Source organism: Argiope bruennichi, chromosome 9 (genome assembly GCF_947563725.1).
Source record: "Argiope bruennichi chromosome 9, qqArgBrue1.1, whole genome shotgun sequence".
Taxonomy (NCBI): Eukaryota; Metazoa; Arthropoda; class Arachnida; order Araneae; family Araneidae; genus Argiope; species Argiope bruennichi.
The window spans coordinates 18105939-18128904 of NC_079159.1; the positions used below are offsets into that span (position 1 = coordinate 18105939).

At 27.7% G+C, this 22966-nt stretch overlaps 1 protein-coding gene across 2 annotated transcripts; it reads right to left on the minus strand.

Moving 5' to 3' along the window:
• Positions 1-1738: 1738 nt before the first annotated feature.
• LOC129984700 (cuticle protein 10.9-like) lies at positions 1739-19388 on the minus strand. Of its 2 annotated transcripts, XM_056094641.1 has the most exons (4): positions 5150-5239; positions 4625-4717; positions 2944-3267; positions 1739-2023 (listed from the first exon to the last, which is right to left on the minus strand). In XM_056094641.1, the coding sequence occupies exons 1-3, from the start codon at positions 5159-5161 to the stop codon at positions 2944-2946; spliced, it is 429 nt and encodes a 142-aa protein (XP_055950616.1). In that variant the 5' UTR covers positions 5162-5239; the 3' UTR covers positions 1739-2023. The 2 variants fall into 2 exon arrangements, with proteins under 2 accessions (XP_055950616.1, XP_055950617.1); XM_056094642.1 differs by lacking the exons at positions 2944-3267; positions 4625-4717; positions 5150-5239 and adding exons at positions 18180-18494; positions 19306-19388.
• Between the last annotated feature and the right edge of the window lie 3578 nt (positions 19389-22966).

A 22966-nucleotide genomic window follows, 5' to 3' on the forward strand; every position in this document is an offset into this window, starting at 1 on the left:
ATATAACTTTTTTTTCAATGGTATTTATTTTTAATTTTGTTCATCGAACTGAGAAATTGTTGTTAAGCACTTTCTTTAACGCGATTAACATATTCTAAATGTTTAAAATTTGTTGGTTTTCAGGCAATTCGAAAAACTTTTGTTTTAAAATTTAATTAGTTCTCTAATATTTTTTTCCTATTCAGGAACTTACAAGAAATTATTAAATAATTAGTCAATCCTATCAAAATTATTATCAATTATATTATGTATTTAATCTTGCTGAAATTATTATAAAGTGCAGTACATATTTAATCTTTTTTAAGAAATTATTTGCAAGCTGAATACTTATTTACCTTGTTACAAGAAATAATTATCAAGCTTTATTATCAAACTTTAAGAAAGTTAAACAAGTCACAAAAGTTACATTTTATACTTTCTGTTTATGTACACACGTTCAAGCGAAAATTTTATCCAATTATAATCCAAACATGTAAAAAAAAATTAATATTTTTTTGAAAATAATGAATGCCAGTTTTTATAATAAAATAAATTATTCATAAAACGAATGTCAATTTGATACCAAACATTTTTCTCACATTTCTACTACAAATTTACACTCTTTTATTTATTTTACAAAATTTTAGTTTCATCACTTTTTTACTCATTTCATTTCACTTACTCATTGCACTCATTTTTTCGAGCTTTGAAACTTCGTATGATTGTGTGTTTTCTATGAAAATGCAATATTCAAGTTTAGTGAATTTTAACTCGAGTTTGATTTCATTTGAAAGAGCACCACCTGGATATAAGTTAAAAAAAGATTGGTTACAGGATTCTATGATAATCATAATATTGAATTTTTTGGATATATCAAAGACTTTAAAGTAAAAAATTAGCGACAGTAAAAATTTAAGATGTTGAAGCTTTAAAGTATACTAACGTTACCAAAGTGCACTAAATAGTTGGAGTATACTAACAAGTAGAAAATGATTATTTTAGCATAAGTTACAAAATACTTATTCATATAAAAAAACAATTTAAAAGAGATTCTAGTTTATGATTCGAAAAATGGAAGCATGATAATATTTTACCCTTAACACATTTATTATTTTTCAGAATTTAATTTCAATTATATAGCAGCTATAACTTGCACACTAAAAATCATTTAAATTTAAATTTAGTGTAAACAAACCATAAAAAGTATAATTGTTTTTGAAAAAAGTATTAAAATAAAGGAATAATTATATAGAATTAAAATTGGCATTAATAAAAGGCGTATAAAAATTTAAAATATACTTATGAGAGCTTTTGAATAGTAATATATCTGAAGGCAATGATTAAAAGCGTTGGTTAAATTAATTTTTAAGAAAAAAATGTAATAAACATTTAAAAAAAAACATTATTAGTGAGAAATTATAACCCAAGAAGTCACTACATGCTATGTAGTGCTACTTGCATGTTTTGATCTAACTATTTGTCCTGGATTACATTTGGAATGAATTTTTTTTTATCATTACACATGTTTCAAATTATTAAAATCATGCCATATTTGAAACTTTATTTTATGTAAATATATAGAATTCAGAACGAACTTTTCCCATCAAGTAAATAATTATCACGAGGAATGCAGTGTAAAATATTCTGTATAGTAATACTTTAAAACCTGTGATTTTGTTTAGTTATATTTTTAAACAAAGAAAACACAATCACATGTTATTGATTCAACTAAAAAAGAAAGTAGAAAAAAAAACACATATTTTTTGTAAGAAATAATTTATTTATTCTGAACTATTCAACTACAAAATACATACACATATATTTCACAATAAACTAACTAAATAAATAAATTTGGCATGTTGCGTGGTTTTTTTTTATGACGAAATTGTTTATTACATAATAAATAATTTTTGAGCTCAATAGGGCAGATTTTCATCTACCTTTTGAAGACAAATGCATCAATTCTTGTAAAGAGATGCTTTAATTTATCGACTATTTTTTCTTTGATGAAGTCTGTGAGATGAATACCTGAGTTGTTTCTGACCTGTAATAAAGAAAATTCATGTTAATCATATTGAAAAATAGCTTATGTGTCATTTATAAGACATGTCATTTCTAGAATTCATATCAGAAGAAATTAATTTATTCCTAGATTATTTTTAATGCATATTGGATTCATTTATATTCTTAAGAATAAAAAGAAAAGATTCTTATTCTAAAGATTCTAAAGAAGCATTCGTAAGAATAAAAGTGTTTTAAAGTGAAACGAAATTATGAAGTTTTTATTACTATTTTTGAAGTTATTCTGTTTTTAATGCATCAAAATGTAAACACAGTAAAAGCTTTAACTTTGGAAGAAATTAAAATTTACAAGGCTATTGAATGTCAAAAAAGTGGTACAATTTCTTAAATGAAAATTTTTAAAATAATACTCTTCAAATGTAATTTCAATTAAGTGATATCAAGAATATAAGTTAGCTAAAATCACAAAATGCTGTTTTATGACTTTTGAAAAAGGAGAAAGAAGAGTTTCTCTCTAGTTTCAAATCATTCGTAAATCAGATTTTTCATTTTTTTAGCAACCGATTCTTATCTTTCATTTAAAGAACAGACCTGATTCTCAGAACATTCAGTTAAAGAAAAAGATAATTAAATTAAAGATAAATAGATGCTTTACAACTTATCAAGGATTCTTGTCATTCAAAATTATTCATTTAGCAGTGTCATCAAGGAACTTGGACAGTATATCGTAAGTTATATACAATTCTTATAACTGATTTAAATGAAGATAATATTAAAAAATATAAATCTGACTTATGACCTGCTAGTTGGAATCAAACCTAGCTATAAGTTAAGGACACTCTGTAATAACATGGTTGATGATTAACGATTGGTATAAGTGAACACAATTTTTTTTAAGCAACTGATAATTACTGGAGAATTTCGACATTTGAGATTACTTACTTAGTGGTGTCGTCGGGGAGCTGGGGCTGAATATCCGTAAGCGGGTGCTGGGGCATGGACCTGGGCGGGTTGGGCGTGGAGCTCAACATCAGCGGGGCTCTGGTTGTCAGTTCCAGGTTCGTTGGTTTTGATTTGAGCTCTGAATCCGTGTCCGTCAGCGACGTAGTCGACCTGTCGGGAGATTCCGTGAGCATCGACGTAGCTGTAGCTTCCTTGGACATTGCCGTGTCCATCACCTTGCTCTTGTCGGGTCTGTTTGAAGTCTCCGGTGTGGTGATCTCCTCCTACGATGTCGAAGCCATATTGGTAGGGGATGGGTTGAGCCTATGAAAAAAACAACATTCATATGAGTTAGATGCCTACATTGCAGAATTCGGTTTAGTTTAATAATACTCCTATAGTATACATGTATGCTATAATTGACAACTTAAAATGATTTTGTGAAATATCTAAGACACTGTTATTATCATGTGAGACCATGATGTTGTTTTGGTTTGGGGATTTTGAAGTCTCAAAATGCAGGAGCAGAAAATTGGCGATTTATCGCTTTTGAGGCATCCATTTTTCGCTTTTAGGGTTAATAGAAAATTATAAAGGATGTTGTCGCATTTGGCGACTTATCGCCAACAAAAAAGTTACATCTTGGCTCGAATGTTCACGATGTACCTGATTCTTCTGTCTGGCCAAAGAGCAAGGTCGAAAAAAGTTATTTCCCGTTAAAAAAATTATACCATTATATATATAATAATATAATTATTTTAAAAAAATGAGTTTTTCTAGATGGCGAAAAAAGTTTTAGAGTTAGGACGATTTTCAAAAACCATCGCTTTTCTAAATATTGGTGATTGCGAAATATGAGTCATGTGAGAACATGATGTTATTTTTCTGTCGGATTTATATCACATGACTTAAAAATACAATGTACTCACATGATAGCTTGAAATTTGCGATATCAGATTTCCATTTTCTTATAATTATTTTTTTAATTTTTTGTCATTCAGAAATAAAAATTTAGACAATTTAGTTCGAAATTGGGCTTTTGATCTGTTTTATTTTTTAAGCGTACGTATTATGAATTTTTCAAAATGCTAAATCATAAGATGAAGTTGATTTGATTTTTCATGTATTTTAAATTAAAACTTTTTGACAATTATGAATTTCAAATAATATAAAATTTCTACTAACAGGAGATTTTTATTAAATTTCTGTTATATTGATATTGTTTTGCTTTGGACGTATTTGTTTCTTGCTTTGAATGAAATATTATTATTATAAATTATTTAACCGCTGTATCTGAAAAGATTTAATCTCCACGATATATAGAAACTGTGAATTTAATGATGAAATGCCATAGTGTAAATGTAGAATTTTTATTACACATTCTATATATTTACCAGTTTATAACATAATTTAAAAAAAAAAATTTTTTTTAATAAAGACTTTTGGTTTTTCTTACAGGCATTTGAAGATAATTTGACTGATATGATTTATCTTAATTTTTACGAACAAATTTATATTTATGAATTGCTCCATATGGAATCTTTTAATTGATTTTGTAAAAAAAAAATATGATTGCAATATTCTAACTTTTGAAAAATTGCTTTGAATATTTTAGAATTATGGTTTCAGATAAAAAAATGAATATTATTTAATGCAGCATTAATCAGTATCGTTAACTTACATAGTCATTGTGACCGTATGCGGGAGCAGGAGCACCGTATCCGTGTCCGTACTGAGCCAAGGCTACAGCGGCGATGGAAAGGAGAAGAAGACCCTGAAAATAAGTAAGCGAAATATAATAAAATTGACAAAGTATATATAAAGAGAGAGAGCTTTAAATAGTTCTTAGTTAGCTTAGTTAGTTTCAGTAAAATGCCAAATTTCTGAATTTCGGAGCTTAAAGAATATAGTGCAATCAAATATTCCGAAAATTAGCAGAAATGAATACTGAAAATTTTACCATTTCTAATGATTTCCAAATGAAACTTAAACATTTGAATTAAATCCTTATATATAAATTAAAATTTTCTATGATCTCTCAAAATTAATTTGAAGTTTTATTCTGTACTTTAATAAGCTATGAGCTACTAAAAACTTTCATTCTAGCAATTATCAGCTCGAAAGTATTTGAATTCGCATTAATTCACATTACTTATTTGTTAATAAAGTAAAATCTTAAAACGAGTATATGAATATTGAAATTTACCTTAAACAGCATTTTCAGTGAAGGTATTTTCGAAATTCCTACGAAGGGATATGCACGATCAGAGACCAGAGAATCGAATGACTTTCTCCTGATCAGTCCACCCTTTTTATACCGTTCAGAAATTGGGAGCTCCAATTTCTTTTTGCTGCTCTTGATCCTGCTTCTCGGATGAAATCGTCACGCCCGGTTTTAAATGTTTCACAAGGTTGTTCAAGTGACCTTTATTAAGCCAACTTCCCCATAGTGTGTTTCGTGGTCATGCGTTTCGTGCACACTTTTTTAATTAGTGGAATGTTAAAGGCGGCATTTGACACATTGGATTGAACTTATGTTGCAACATTCATTCTGCCCCAGGGAGAATCATTTATAAATTTGGAAAATTAGTGAAAGGAAATCTAGCCTTTACTTCGAAGCGTTGCAATATGTTAAAACTTTAATGCTTGAATCTTCCATTATTATTTAATTAATGGAAGGTTTAAAGTGAATTTTGAATCTTAGGCCCAATTTATGTTGCAATAGCAATATTCATTCTGCCCTAGAAAGAATCATTCATAATTTTCAAAAATCAGCAAATAAATAAATAAATAAAAAATAATTTTGCTTTTAGTCCAAAATGTTGTAGAATACTGATGTTTTAACGCTTGACTATTCCATCATTATTTAATTAATTAATGATGGAAATTTAATTAATGGAAACAGTTGAAACAGTTAACAGTTGAAAATGGACTTCTACACTTTGGGGTTGTAGCATTCATTCTATCCAAGAAAGAATCTTTCATAATCTTCAAAAATGAGCAAAAATAATTGAAGAAAAATCTAGCCTTCTATCCAAAACGTTGTAATATGATAATGTTTGAATGCTTGAATCTTCCATCATTATTTAATGAATGGAAAATTAAATGTGGGTTTTGACACTTTGGCTCAATTTATGTTGCAATATTCAATCTGCCCTAAAAAGAATTATTCACAGTTTTCAAAAATCTACAGATAAATAAATAAAAAAAGAATCTTGCTTTTAGTCCAAAATGTTGTAGCATACTGATGTTTTAACTCTTGACTATTCCATCATTATTTAATTAATGAAAAGTTGAAACTGGATTTTGACTTTTTGAGTTAGCAGTAATCATTCTGCCCTAGAAAGAATAATTCATAATTTTCAAAAATCAGCAAAAAGAATTAAAGAAGAATCGAACATCTACTTTGAAACGTAATATGCTGATGTTTTAATGGTTGAATATTCCATCATTATTTAATTAATGGAAATTAAAAACGGATTTTGACACTTAAGGCTCAATTTATCTTGCGGTATTCATTCTGCCCTAGAAAGAATCCTTCATAATTTTCAAAAACCAGCAAAAACAGTTAAAGAAGAATCGAACATCTAATCAGAAACATTAGTAACATAATAATAATAATTTAGACCTTGAATCGTCTATCATTAGATAAAAAAAGTTAAAAGTGCACTTTGACACTTTAGGTTGAGTTTATGTTTCGATATTCACTGAGCCTTGGAGAGAATTAAACATAATCTTCAAAACTAATAAAGAAATTTAATGGAGAATCGAGCCTTTAGCCAGAAGCATAGTAACGTGATAATATTTTAAAGTCTATCATTTTTTAATTAATGGAAAGTTCAAAGTAGACTTCAGTATTTCAGGTTTAGCTTATTTTGTAATGCAATTTCTGCTATCGACAGAATCATATATAATTTTCACAATTCAGTTTTAAAGAATCGAGCCTCTAGTCTGAAACATTGTAAAATGATAAGGCTTTATGCTTGCTTATTTTATGCCATCCTTTATTTTATTTAAAAATGTATCTGTAATTTTAGAAAAAATATCATGAATAAGTTTAGAATATATGAAGAATGTACTATGTATCTGAGTGGAATACCTTATATAAAATATTGAAGAATGCACAATTAATTAAAGAATTTTCCACTTCCATTTAGACGTGTTTAAAGGCTAACTTCTTAGAACCGAATTTTAAACTTATCCAATTTCTAACTGAACATGGAAACTTTTAAGCCTATTTGAAAAGTTTGAGTTTATCACTTAATGACCTGTGTTCTTGCTACAGTTTTAAGTTTAGGATGCTAAGCACTTGAATGTATCAAACACACATCTGAAAAATATATATTTATGAGTTCTCCACTTAAGAATAATATGGCATGGCGGCCTCCTTTCTTTGCTTTTATTAAGAGCAAGTAACCCTTTGCATCATTTTGTACATATATTAAAAATATTTTTTCCATTATTATTTAAACTGTATTTTTGTTTGTTTTACATACATTTTACATACATAATTTTATGCTTTATTTTTTGTATTTTGAATATCTTATTTTGATTACGTTTTCGAAGTTTTGATATTGTAAAAGTTAAATTATTAAATATTTGTTTGCATATGAGCATTTTTCGTATTTTTTTTCTATTTTCATATTTGTGAATATTCTGGTTTTTGTTGTTTTTATTTCTTTCTTCTTATTATTATTTCTTATTTTCATATTCCTGTGTTTTCTCCTTTTCATCCGCATTTGTGCTTGTATTTTTTCCATTTGAAAATTCCTTCAACTATTAATTAAGTATTGATTTATGTTTGTAAACCTTGTGTTGTTGTTGACACGCAAAGAGCTTATACTTAGAGACTAAATAAAAAAATATCGTGAATGCAATATCGTGAATTTAAAGACGTCACAATGCTCACGTGTATAAAAGCGATTATTAAACTTAAAACAGTGAAAAATGCAGTTGTAGAATTAACTTAAAATATTTTCCCAAAAATATTAAAAATTGAAGAAAAACGTTCATTTGGAAGCAAAATTAATATTATACAAAAATATAAGCTATTACAATTACAATATACAATTTTATAATAAAATAATAAATTAATATATTATAAACATAATTTTGGTGCAGTAATAATTTCTTAAGTCATTGAGTAAAACCGTTCAAATTCTGATTTATTTCTTTAACAAATATTTGATGAACCTACTTAATTTTTTTGAATTTGTAAATTCCTTTTATACTGAGCATCTATCAAAAGAAATTGCGATCTAAATTTTGTAATTGGAGATTCAAAAATATGCCCTGTAAGACTTTGTGCAATATAATATCTTTATTACTTTTTAAATATCTTTTTGACAGATATTAGAAATCATATACTGACATCATTGGTATTTATTCTAATGACTCTAAGAGTAATTTTTGAGTGATGTGTACTTTTACCTATACTAATGATGAAATAATTTATGCTTTTACATTATTAATATCTCAAAAATAACTCTGAAATGTAGGAATAAAAAGGATTTTAAAGCATAAAAATGTATTCTGATCCATGGAGTCTCTTGTAAGATTTTTTTATTATTTCTCTTGGTTATTCTTTTAAGAGGGATATTTAGTATCTATATATTGACAGTGGATGGCAAAAGTTAGAAAGATTTTATTTTCCCAGATTCCTGCACATATCTTGTAGCTATTCTTTCACTAGATATATTTAACATTAACATAATGATTGTCAATCATAAAGATTAGAAAAAGTTTTGTTTCATTGGATTCCTCCACACATTGCTTCTTTGGTTGTGAAATGGCGGATATTGCTATACAAATCTTTTGCCGATTTCTTTATACTGCTTTTCTTGCGTATTGACATGCGCATATTGACAATTGATTCCTTTAAAGTTATGAAACAAACGCGACATGAAAACTGAAAACGATATTTTCCACTCTAAAATTCATTCCTTTGTTTTTGCCTTGACTTTACATCTACGAGAATGCGTAAAGGTAATTCTCATTTTAGACACAGCCATCCTTCTTAGGCATTTCATAGAAATGACACCAATTTGCAATCATTACAGAGATTTATTGACAATCAGACTTTGATTGATTGCCCTACTTCCGGTCGACTCCCATTGAGACACTTTCGTGCAACTGGTTTTGATCTACTTTTGCTTATTTGGGAAGACGCCTCATTTCTCCTTAAAGAATGTCTGAACGATATTAGCATGTTCAGAAACGTTTGATATTTTATTCATCGATTTTATTGTAGTTTATATATGATTTATAATAAGTTCGCAGCACGTATGTGTTGATAAAAAATTTAAATTAATAAAAATAATAATTAGTAATTAATAAAGAATGATTAATAATTTATAAAAATAATTAATAATTAATAAAAAATTAAATTAAAAATTTAAAGTGTCACTAGCAACTGCTTTATTTAAAGAAATTTAACTTTCATCAGTTAACAAAATATGTTGATAAAAATCTTTATCATGAAATTTTTCAATTTCAAGATTTTATTTTATGGTTATCATTAGAAGATTTACTTGTCTAGACGGCTGTTAATCTGTTAACAATATCTCAAAATGACTATCCCAAATTGAGTAATGCATATTGGCAGAGCGCTTAAGAAATAATAAAAATTATTACTTGCAGCTCATATTAGATGTAACTGCCTATAATAATACTAAAAAATATATTCCTTGCTATATTATAATATTAAAAAAATAATTTTCGTGTAGTGGGACTCTTTTACTGTGGTTTATATATGATTTATAATAATTTCGCAGCACGTATGTGGCTGAATTGCGTTTTATTAATAAAAAAAATTAATTAAGAATTTAAATTGTGTTTATCAGCTGCTTTATTTTAAGAAATTTAGCCCATATCAGTAAATGACATGTTTTGATAAAAATCGTTACTATGAATTTTTCTATTACTAAGACTGCATTTTATGATATCACTATTTTATTAAGATTATTTAAGAAATAATAAAAGTTTTTGTTTTTTGTACACATTAGATGTAAATAATATGTACAACTAATGTATACATCTGAAGTTTTAATATATAAAATTATTAAAAGTTTCATTTTCTTGCAGTGGGATCTTCATCGTCAATATCTCAGATATGACTGTTACAAATTAAGTTACGAAATATGTAGCAGAATATCTCCTACACATTGACGGAATGCTTAAGAAATAATAAAGATAATTATTTCCTGTTTACATTAGATGCAAATATATTGTAATATTAACAGTTTTGTTTCTTAGCAGTGGGATCAACATTACCAATATCTCAAATATTATTGTTACAAATTAAGTAATACCAAATGTAGTAAAATATCTCATGCACTTTGGCAGAATGCTTCAGAAATAATAAAAATTATTATTTGTACTATTATTATTATTGTAATTATATTGCAGTATTAAAAAAATTATTTCCTCACAGTGGGATCTTTTCTATCCATAATGTTAAAAAAATACTAAGCACTAAAATTAGTTTTTAAGCTTTGTTACAATGTAACATAAAAAAAATTATAAATAAGATATGAAGATTGTGATTCCATAACTAATTTTTATTTTTGTATACCTTTATTCATACAAAACTGGAGTGAAATAATGGTGATCCATTAATAGAGAAAAGTGCTATGCCGAATGTAATTTTTTATGCATTTTTTTTATTTGTGCCTATTTTTAATCACGCAAAATTGGATTGAAAAAAATTGCCATTCCGCTAACAGAAAGAAAAAAATGCTACGGCAAATGCAAAAAAAAAAAAAAAAAAAAAAAAAAATGCTATGGCGAATGCAAATTTAAAGATATGCCATGGCTTATTCAAATAAAAGAAAATGCTATGGCGAATGCAAATTTAAAGATATGCTATGGCGTATTCAAATAAAAGAAAATGCTATGGCGAATGCAAATTTAAAGATATGCTATGGCAAATGCAAAATTAAAGAAATGCTATGGCGAATGCAAATAAAAAAAATTTGCTATGGCGAATGTAAAATAAAAAAAAAATTTGCCTTGGCAAATGCAAAATCAAAAAAAAAAAAAAAAAAAAAAAATGCACCGGTGAATGCAAAAAAAAAAATGGCAACGGTTAAATAAAAAAGAAAAAAAAACAAAAATATTGCTTTTGCGAATGCAAAATAAAAAAAAAAAAAAATGCTGAAAGCAAATACTAGCAATAACTTTCAATTTGGCCCGTGAAGAGAGAATATGATGAATCAGTACAAATATTATTTTGGTTTATTCGCACACCAATAAATCAAGCATTTTAAGCATTAAAAAAAATCCCATCCCTGATTTGTTTGATGCCAAAATAGAAGTTGGAATCTGCGGATTCAATAATGGCCCAGATAAAAGCACCAGGGATATTTTTAAACGTTACAGATGACAATGCATGATTATATAATGACATGCATGATTATGCATCTAGCGTTTTAGATGACAATGCATGATTATATGTACTGATTATTTTTGGTTACTATATTACACTCCCTCTCCCAACAAATAATTCAACTAAAATTTTATCCTCCACGTATGCAAATTTTTAATATAAAGTAATCATATTCACATTTCTTTGATCAGGTACAAATCTTTTTTCAACGCATTTCTTTAAATAATATATTTGATTATTATTGAAGCATTCATGCATTTCAAGCAACCAATATTTTCTTGATTATTGACACCATATTTAATATCAAGGAATTAGCTACCTAACTGTTGGAAAAGGTATTTCATTAAAAATCAACTATGAAAATATGTATCTTACCATACCTTTCTATATATTTTTATAACTCAAAATATATTTTATGTCATTTTACTAAGTATTTCTCTGAATTACTTTTAAGAAACAATTACATTTGTTTGTGATCGGTAGTTTGCAAATCAAAATTCTATCATCGTTAGAAAAAAAAAAAAAAAAAAAAACGGTTCTAGATAAACCTGCTTTTCTGACGCTTCTTCAAACGGATGGATATGGGACACATTTCTGCTCTTTTTAACTGACATAATATCAATCAGTCTGGGAAAAAGAGGACATATATTTTGTTCTTTTAACGAAGTACTTTCACGTTTTGTTTGACCAAACAATTGATTGCTAACTATTGAATAAATCACCATAAGGAAGTTTTAAAACATTAAACTAATTAATAAGATAGTGTTAAAAACGCTGGATAGTGCTAGATACTAGTAAATTGCGTCATATAATTTGCATGATGGGAAAAATCATTGGAAGTATTCACAGGTCAGATCATTAGATTTACAAGACAACAAATTTATAGATAATTATTTCTTTAGTATTATGTGTTCACTAAAAATGGGCTTTTCAAACTTTTAATTACATTTTTAATTATTAATGAATTGAAATTTTACCATTTTCTTTATTATTTCAGAGCCTATTAATCCATAATTATGCTGAATTAAAATTTGAAGGCTTTTCAATACCATTTCTTTCCGTGTACCTTTTTTCTAATCTATATATATATATATATAACGCTAATGTACGAGACACACGAGAAGTCGCTCTTATTACTTAGCGTAGAATGGCAACAGTCAAATGTAAACAAACTACCAATTATTGTGCAATTGAATTGCTTAATGGAGCTGCAAAATATAATTAGTAATGTTCTTGAAATGGTCTATAAAAAGACCATTCATTCAGAGGAAAGAAGAAGTAAAAGAAATAAAAAAATATTCTTCAATCAGAATGTTTAATCGATTGAAAAAACGTGCTTAACTGTTGCCAAGGGGAAATAGTAATAATTTGTCTACGAAAAGCGATGTTGATTTCCTCCATTGCAATTATCTTGCAAAAATTGTTTTTGTATTGTTTCAAGACTCAAAATATTACCTTTTTATTGATATCAGTTTCTTTTTCGTGCAATGTTTTTCCTTAATTTTTTAATAATAATTTTAAAGTCAATTTGATACATTAGCTGTAATAGTGTTTTTGAATGTTCAAACTCGCTCATTAAAATACTTAATCATGTGCTTTTGCCAGTCATAAACTTCGTAGAAGGATTTGCACTTCAGCTTTTATTTCATAATATGTACACTTTTTTTAAAATTTTCTGTAAGCTGATTCAATTAAATTGATATTTTTCATTCGTCTGAAATAACAAGAAAATACATTCCATGTAAATCATTTAATAGTCTAAAATAGATCAATAATATCTGGATGAAACAGACTGGTCGTCAAAGGTGGATAGTTTTAGTAATTTTTTAATATATATTTTTCAGTATAATTTGCAACAATATTTTTTCATATATTTAGATATTGCATTTTGTGCTGATTTTAAATACATTTTTATTTTCTGTTATACGAAGTTTATAATGAGAAAATATTGTATTCTTCAAAAAAAAAAAAAAAAAAATATTGAATTTAAGATTTTGACGGATCTCCATATTGCACATCTCCTTGAGTAAGAAATATATATATTTTTGGAATTTGTCTATACATTTTTTTTGTCTATGTTGTCATTTTTTGTCTGCCATTCTATCTGGGAGCGCAACTACTCAAAAATGATTTGACGTAGTTGGATGAAATCTGGTATGTCGTCTTTAGACCATATTTGTAGAATTCTGTCAAATTTTGAAAGAAATCCATTCACAGAAGTTTGTCCTTCTGTATGTTTAAGAGCAAACGGACATAATAATTACAAAACGGAAAAAGCCATGTATTTGCATATTTTAACATCTAAAATATGACATAAAGTTTTAAATTAAATCTAATAAAAGATTGATTATTTGCCTATCTGCACATTCGAATGAATGTAAATATAATAATTAAAAAATGTAATGATTTCAATAAATGCAACTCGTTATATGAACTTGTCATTAAAATTGTCGCTAGCCTAAATAAATTGAAGAAAGTATTCACTTTGCATGTTCGATTATCTTTACCATGCTAGGAAGAACCCCGGGGTGGCACCTCAAAATGATTATGAGATGCTTCCAGCATGGTGGTTGGATCTCGCCACCCTTTATGTACACAAATAGGTGATGGATCTGACTCCTCCCATCGATGATGGGACGTACTTCCTTCGGGAAGGGTTGTACCTTGGCCGGTGATGGCCCTTAGGGCTCAACCACAGTTCCCGCCAATGTTGCTGTTGCGGTGGTCCGGTCATTCATCCTTATGGTTTAAATCCGTGTGCCTTCGTGGCGGGTTGGAGAGTCAGTTGGTTGACTTACCAAGCTAGGAAACACAAAATTCTCAAGTTTCGGAAACAAAATAAAATAATTGTAAATAAAATTATACTCTTGAAATTCGTAATTTTCCCCAAGGTCCACAATTTTATACAGAGATAAGAGGGAATATCATCTTTATTAAAGAATATGTGAGACAGTTTCGCGGTGACCCTTCCCGCTAGTTTATATGAATGTTATCATTGTTATATAATTTAAATTATATTAAAAACTATATAGCTACTTTAATTATGATCTAATTATTATCGAATAATTAATTTATTCGAACGTAAATGTTTTTTTTTTGGTGGAAATCGTCTAAATTAAAGAATTTCTTGAAGATAAGGAATCAAACTTAATCATTACATGCTACCATACTTTGAATTATAGGTTCGAATCTCTCTTAGTGATCTAGTGAGCATCTGCTGTCAAACAAGCATACGTAATAAGAAAGCAATACTGGTAAAAGCAGGTCAACCTTTTAAAAACACATCTGCTTTCAAAGAAGCATACATAATAATAATGCAATACTGGTAAAAGCAAGTAAAAAACATATATGCGATTAAAAGATGATGATGGAAATTGCCATTTATGATTTATTCATTGCCTACTCGATTTCGAGCTTCAAACTCCCCTAACCAAAACAGCATCATGTTCTCACATGAAAAAAAAATAAAGGTTTGACGAATATTTAAAAATGGCCAAAATCTGACATTAAGAAGAAAGAAATTAAAAACTGTAAAAAATTGGAGGAATATTTGGCGCAATTCTATGTATTTGAACGTTTTATATTAACTAATTACATATTAAAATAGCTACCTTTTAAGTGAAATTATAAATTTTTATATTTTAATCTCTGTCATTTTTATCTTTTTTACTTAAATGTGAATTATCTTATTATTGAATTAAATTAAATTTATTAGATTGAATTTATTAGATTATTCTTATTATTAGATATATCTTTATAAATTTTTTTTTTTTAAAATTATATAAAATACAGTTTAAAGTAATATTATTCTTAAGAGTCATCGGGGAAAAAAATGTCAAAATTTTGCTTAGTTTTTAATTAATAAAAATAAAAATTTGAAGTGCACATTCCATCCTACAAAGTATCTGTGCCAAATTTGGTAGGTTTAGGTCAAATGGTTTGTCCTGTGGAGCACCAACACATAGAAATATTCTACTTCAATATTAGCAAAAATATTTAATTATTTTTTTATGTATATTTTAAATATTATTTAAGTAGCTTGTACTTAAAATGTGCGTACATTTTTGATATAATGCAGGGTATAGCTATAAATGAATCAATATAGTAATTTATGTAAGAAGCTATTTTGATTACGAAAAAAAGATTAAATTATATGAATATTTTAGCATTATTTTCTGCGAATGATAAGAGAAAAAGTACAATTCTCTAATACACTATTATAATAAAATAGTTGATAGTAAGTGTTTAAAATTGCTGCATTAAATAATGTACCACTAAATTTCCAGATTTTATTCCACCTCTCACCTTCGATCGATGCTCCAGCGCTCTTATCACCCTTTTGATAATTTTTTAGCAATATACTGTTGTTCAATTCGAGTCTAGTGGGTTGAAATTTTACTAAATAGAAAGGTTAATACTACAGGTGATGGCACTTTTCTGTTTCTGAGACAAAATCCCTTTTTTAATTGATATTTTTAGATTCTTTCTTCTATAATAAAAAAATTAATCATAATAGATTGGGTGCAGGCTGTAAAGAAGTAAATAAATTTATATGATTTTGAAGCAGAATCATAAATGTGTTTCTCCTTAATGTTTTTTAAAGCTATTGGTTTGAATTTTGTTTGGTATAGAATTCATTGGATCGATTCAAAACCATTAATCAAAGACTCTTAACAAAGGAAAATATATAGCATTTTCAATTGTTTAAAGCGGCCTTCGGCGTTTAGATAGAACTTGAGGTAATTTTGATTTAACTCGCTTATTGGCAGGGCTAGTTAGTTTCCTCGATAATTATAAGGAGATACAAGCCTATATTTGTAATGGGCTTTGAAAGAAACCGGAAAAAGCAAAATAACTGGCTCAACCTAAGCGAACTATTAAACAGTGCTGCGTTCATTTCTTTACCAGTTTTTGAATAATTCTGTTAAAAAGAGCTGTAGATAAGTAGAATTTACTTCTTGACATTTACGATTCCCTGCCATGTTATGCCATAATGCACATGTTCACACGTCAGACGAGCAGAAAATGTTAGAGCGCAAAACATAAAAGTAATTTTATCTAACCCTTATTTCTGTTCAAATCTATAAGACTAAGCAAAAGCAATGTACTAACAAACATTTAAATTAAAAAATAAAATAAAAAACGACGTTTTTTTCACAAACAATTTATTTTTTCTACTATTTTCAACAATAAAAGACATTAATACATATATTCTAAAATAAATTAAATAAATTAGTTGTGCCCTTTGATTGAGAATGATTTCAGATGAAATCCTTTCGCAGACAATAAATATGTCTTTAGATCCATAGACATTATAATCTGTCTCTGATAAAAAACACATCCATTTTCTGAAGAAAGAACTTTATTTCTTCAACCATTTGCATTTAATGAAATCTGTGAGATGAATTCCTGAGTTCTTTTCTTGCTGACCTGCAATGTAGATAGTTAAGATTAAGAGTGTTGAAATAAAAATTCTGTTATGTAGATATTACGATTTTTGAATTGTAGATATCAAAAAAATAGAGGGAATACTTTCCAAGAGATATTTAATCTAATCACAGTCCAATTATTAAGCTATCACAAAAAAGAAAATTGCAAATTTTGTAAATATCTGCCTTTTTTGTGTTCTTATTGGAACATCAGCTATTTTTATTCATATTTATTATAACCGATTTCAATCAAGCGTTTCAAATATTTGAATATAAACTTATTAATGAAATAAGAAACTACCAACCAAAAAGTAAAGCAATTTTTATAAAAATAATTTAAAAGTTAATGTTTCCTGAGTCAAAACTATTAAAAGAAAGATACATTGTATTTAGAGAGCGCCAATACTGCTACGTCTAAATTATAAAAGGACAAATTTCACCAAAAGAGAAATAAATATTAAATTTGTATTAAAAAATGGATTATATTAAATAAAAATAAATAAATTATGAATCCGGTCTGAAGACTTTATCAGGGTTCACCTCAAGCAGAGATTCAAATCAGGGATTTTGTGTGTGATTCTTTCAGTATTAGAACAAAAGTCAGGCCCCTAATAAAAAGAAGAAGAAAAAAAAAAGCTAGTTTGTATCTCTGCCTGAAAGTAAGCCTTGAGAAACAATTAAGACCAGATTCCGAAATTCCTTCTTTTTATTCCATTTAATCCATTTTTTGCATATAAACTTAATATTTATTTCTAATTTGCTAACTTATGAAATCAAAGTCTTCTAATGCCATTTTTAACCGTAAATCGTTTCATAGTTACCTTTTCATTAATTTGAAATAAACTGAATCTGCTAATAAAATTTTTTAACCCTTGTATAGTGTTTATTGTAACAGATTGAATTATATAAAGTAAAAACCACAGTGTTCCTTTTTTTTCTCTCTACATTAACATATCTAGTTTTAATTAATTTTTATTCTCTCGGATACCTATACTGCTTATTGCAATATTATGATGTTGAAATATAATAATTTTATTGTATAAAAACTATTTTATTATCATAATAGAGTTTCTGTTCATAGAGCCATCAAATCCATCGCAGCCATTTACATGGCACTTGCTAATGTAACTACCACTTCTTCCATAATTACGATCATAAAAAAAATTATTTCAAATTTCAAAGTGATGCATAATTTCTGGCTATATTGTTTTTTTTTTACATTTAGAGGAATAAAGTATATATTAAATATTTTAATTACGTTCTGACTTATAACATTAACTTATAACATTAGTTGACTCGAACCTAAACATAAATAATAAGTTGAATAAATTTTGTAATACCATGGGGGATGCTTTATTAATATACAATTTTCTTAAGCAACTTATAATTTTTAAGGAATTTCGCCATTCGAAATTACTTACTTAGTAGTGTCGTCGGGGAGCTGGGGCAGAATATCCGTAAGCGGGTGCTGGGGCATGGACCTGGGCGGGTTGGGCGTGGAGCTCAACATCGGCGGGGCTTTGGTTGTCAGTTCCAGGTTCGTTGGTTTTGACTTGAGCTCTGAATCCGTGTCCGTCAGCGACGTAGTCGACCTGTCGGGAGATTCCATGGGCATCTACGTAGCTGTAGCTTCCTTGGACATTGCCGTGTCCGTCACCTTGTTCTTGTCGGGTCTGCTTGAATTCACCGTGGTCACCGGCGATGTCGTATCCGTATTGGTAGGGGATGGGTTGGGCCTGCCGAGAAGACATTAATTGTTGGTTGCTGTCTTTTTAAAAATTTCGTAGCTTTTCTTGGAATTATGTTAGATTGTTACATAAATTGGTAGTAAAAATTATTGTTTATCTTTTATGTTTATTAAATTCGTTCACTTTTGTAACAAAGGGTAATCAGATGCATTTTGCTTTTGTAATAAATGATAATCAGATGCATATTGTTTTAAATGTAAGTAGAGTAGAATTGTAGTGTAGATTATTGTGTAGAACGAAAATTAAATAATTGGCCTGAAGCGGGTTTAACTTTATATCTTCACTGCTATTCTTTTGACTCAGATTGTAATTTCATGTGATATTTACACAGAATAGGACAGAAATCTCAGAAAACATTATGCGTAAAGAAATCTGATTTAACAAGCATCTATTTCAAATATATATTACTAAGCGTTACAGAGATGTAAAATAGTTCAAAAAGTTAATGCATTGAGTATTCTTTGAACAAATTTATTTAACTTAAATGCTCATTCGCTTTTCAAATGGTTATAAAGCTATTTAAAATCTGTTAAAAAAGAATTTCTATTCTCTTTTTAAACAGTATTAATTCTATTTTTATGATAAAGCAAGGATTTTGAATTATTTTTTGAAAGAATTTATCAATGGTTTCTTTATTTATTTTTCATAATTCTGAAAATGCTATGTAATTATTTTATTAGGCATTTTAATTTTTGATTTCGTTTATTAGGTTAATTCAATTGCATGTTATAATTAAAAATACAGTTTTTCATCTAATTTAGTGATATTTGCTTTGGAGAAGAGACATATTGTTACTTACGTAGTCATTGTGGCCATAGGCAGGGGCACCATATCCGTGTCCGTATTGAGCCATGGCTACGGCAGCGACGGAGATAAGGAGAAGAGCCTGATAATTAAAAATGAAGTTTAATGGGATATATAGAAAAAGTGCAAATAAAAATTCAAAACATAAATATAAATTTATTCATGCACCAATTTTGTGAAGAGGAAATCACTGAAAAAGTAGTGTTGAAGAACGGCACCATATTTGATAAATTTAAATCATTATTGAGTGTTGTTTGCAACAGACAAATTTTAAAACACTAGATTTATTAATAAAAGATTATAATACTCTATCTCCTGATTTAATACATGATTCATATTGTTATATTTCATACCTTTAACTTTTTAACATATATTTTGTTTTAAAAATAAGAAAATATTATTAACTGTGAAATTAAAGGGTCTTTAAGAGTAACTATTTAGCTGGTGAATCTGTATTATTATTATTATATGTTTAAGATGTTGGTAAAAAATTCTATGAAATGAGAATTGGAAAAGTTCGGTAAAATATTCTTCAATTTTTTATTCAAATTGAAAATATTATGCTTTGATGATTAATAATTGCTATATATTTAATTTTTTAATCAGTTAAACCAAATTGAAAACTTACTTTCCCTCTCTTTCTTTTTTATAAATTCATTTATTTTACAGAAGAGAAATTATTTTTTTTAAAAAATTATTTCAGTTTGAATTACTTAAAAGAAATAAAATCATTATAGTACATAAATTTGCTTCTTTTCTTATAAATTATAAATTTAAATAACTTTAATTGCTTAACATAATAATAAATTAAAATAATTTAAAATACAGAAATGAATAATAAAACACTAAGTTGTATGTACACGAAAAAAAATCGTTCAAAATATCGAATATTTTTTTTATTTCTTAATAATGCTCTGTGATTCTTTAGCTTTCAAACGATACCAAGATGTAGTCAATATTCGAAATATTTATCGAGTTAAAATTTTTTTCTTGAGATGCTTTCATTAAAAATTCTAGTTACGGTTTTTTTAAAACTCATTTTATGAAGAATGATATTTTTTTTCCTATGTTGCTTCATTCAATCATAACAAGAAATTAACCAAATAGAATTATTTATATATCAAAATAATCTGTATGAAATAGAGGATGTTTTGTGTCCCAATCAAAGTTATATTTATAGAAATAAAATTTTAATAGCTATTTAAATGTTAAATTTACAGAAAAAAATCTCGCCTTTTCTATTCATCGTTGATGAAAATATTAAAAAAAACAACTATATATTTTTATAACTTGATTGAGGTAGACAACATGAAGACTAATATTAGGCATCATTTACAACTAGAATTGTGTGTCTTTATAAATTAGAATTTAAAATATCATGTTTCAAAAAATAGGCTAATTAGCTCATTAAATATTATTTAATTAATTAATAATTAGTGTAATATTGTTTTTTTTCTCACTGAAATGAGTTTAAGCATATATTAATGATCTACTGTGAAAAAACTGGTTTTTAAAGTTAAAAGTTTTTTTAAAAATCTTCCAGTGTGTACGCACACCTTAATTAATGCAAATAAGCAATGGAACATTTTAGCTAGTGGTATATTTAATTTCTGAAATTATTTGTTTGAGGGAAAACAGATGAATTTTAATTATTCTTTAATAAAAACTATTAAAAACTGATATTTAAAATATAAGGTATAATTATTTCTAGTTTAATGCACAAATGTTTGCACGAATTAGTTAATTATTAAGTAAAATGATATAATATTCTTATATCGGAATATGAATCACAAAAAATTACCTTGAACAGCATTTTCAACTATAAAGCTAAGATCCTAGGAAGGACAAAAATATGATCAGAGAGCACTGAATGGAATGATTTGGTGCAGACCAAACCGCTGCTTTTATATTGCTCAGAAATTTGGATCACAAATTTCTTTTTTTTCTGGTCTTGATCTAGCTTCGGCGTTGAAATTGTTACACCCTGTTTTAAATGTTTCACAAGGTTGCTCAAATGACCTTTATTTCGGTAACTTGATTATAGTGTCTTTCGTGCATGTATGAATTGGGTAATTTTTATTTTACTAATGGAATGTGAAATGTGACAAACGGCGAAAATTGTATTTGAATTTTTTCAAATATTTGTTTGCTATTCAGAAGCTTAAACATGATATTAAAAAAATAGATAAAAAAATTATGGATATTAAAGCCGTGTCATCTAAAAGAAATAAAATCTGGTGTGAGATGTAGCAGCTTATAAGCATTATTTCATAGGTTTTAATTGGAAAATGAATGAAAAAAATTAACTCTATGACTACGAATACTCAATATATTTCCACGCGCAGAAGGATTGAAGAATTTAAGTTTTAAATAAAAAAAATAAAGAATAAATTTAAAACTGGATGACCTAAAAGTAAATGATGCCATTACTGTAACAGGAAAAAATAAGCGGAAGTCTTTCAACTTTCTCCTATAATTAAAATATGTCTTTTGTGTTCCACTTCTACAAATTAATGTATGCAATTTAGAATACATTCTCTTTGTTCTAAAATTTGAAATATGTCTTCAAATATATTTTTCAAAATCTTGAATTAAAATTTCAGCTGTCTAACTTATGACGATGTTGAGTTGTCTCATTTTCATATAAATGGACAGACAGACTGATATATTCAAAACTCGTTGACGGATTTGGTTTAAAACTGGTTAGAGATCTATAAATAAAATGATAAAAACATCTGCAAAATTTCATCTATCAGGCATATGGAATTTTTGAGCTATCGTTCCTAAATACTCCAGGATAAAAACTAGCGTTTATTTTTCCATAGACGAATAATATCGTAAATTTCTTAAAAATCTTCAATTTTTTATGTAAATATCATGCACAAAATTTAATTCATCTAGTTGATTCGTTTCTTGATTTATTCTTTTCAGAAACATACAGACATAAATCGAAAAGCTGATTTTTCGACCTCAAAAGGTTTAAAAAAAACCCCTCAAAACTTTAAAGTATAATTATTTGTCTATTATAGTTTTTACTATAATTCATTCCATAATAATATATCTTATTGAAAAGAATCTGAATTGTTTTCTTAAGATTCCTTTCGTAGCATAACTTTTTTCTTCCCCTACGTCAGAAATCAACAGGGGGCACTTCGAAATGAGGATGAGATGCTTCCGGTATGGTAGTTGGATCTCGCTTCCCTGCTGGGTACATAAATAGGTGGGGTATCTGGCTTCTCCCATCGATGACGGGACGTACTTCCTTCGAGAAGGGTTGTACCGTGACCGGTGATTGCCCTTAGGACTCAACAACAGTTCCCGCCTGTGTTGCTGTTGCGGGGGTCTGGTAATTTAGTATTCGTTATCCGTGTGCCTTTGGGCGGAGTCGGAGAGTCAGTGATATGACTTCCCCCTACGTCAGTTTCTTTGCATATCTCCGAACAGCATCAAATCATTATATCAACTTTCATATATGAAAAATAAATGCAGATCATATATGAAAAAATGTATGCAGATCGTATATTGGATTCCACGAAAGTGCCTATTTGATAGACACTTTAGTATAGAACTCAATGACACACACAGCAGAAGTAGAGCTAAATCAATTTATTAACTTAACTCAGAACTCAGCACACACTGACTGACAAATCTTCTGC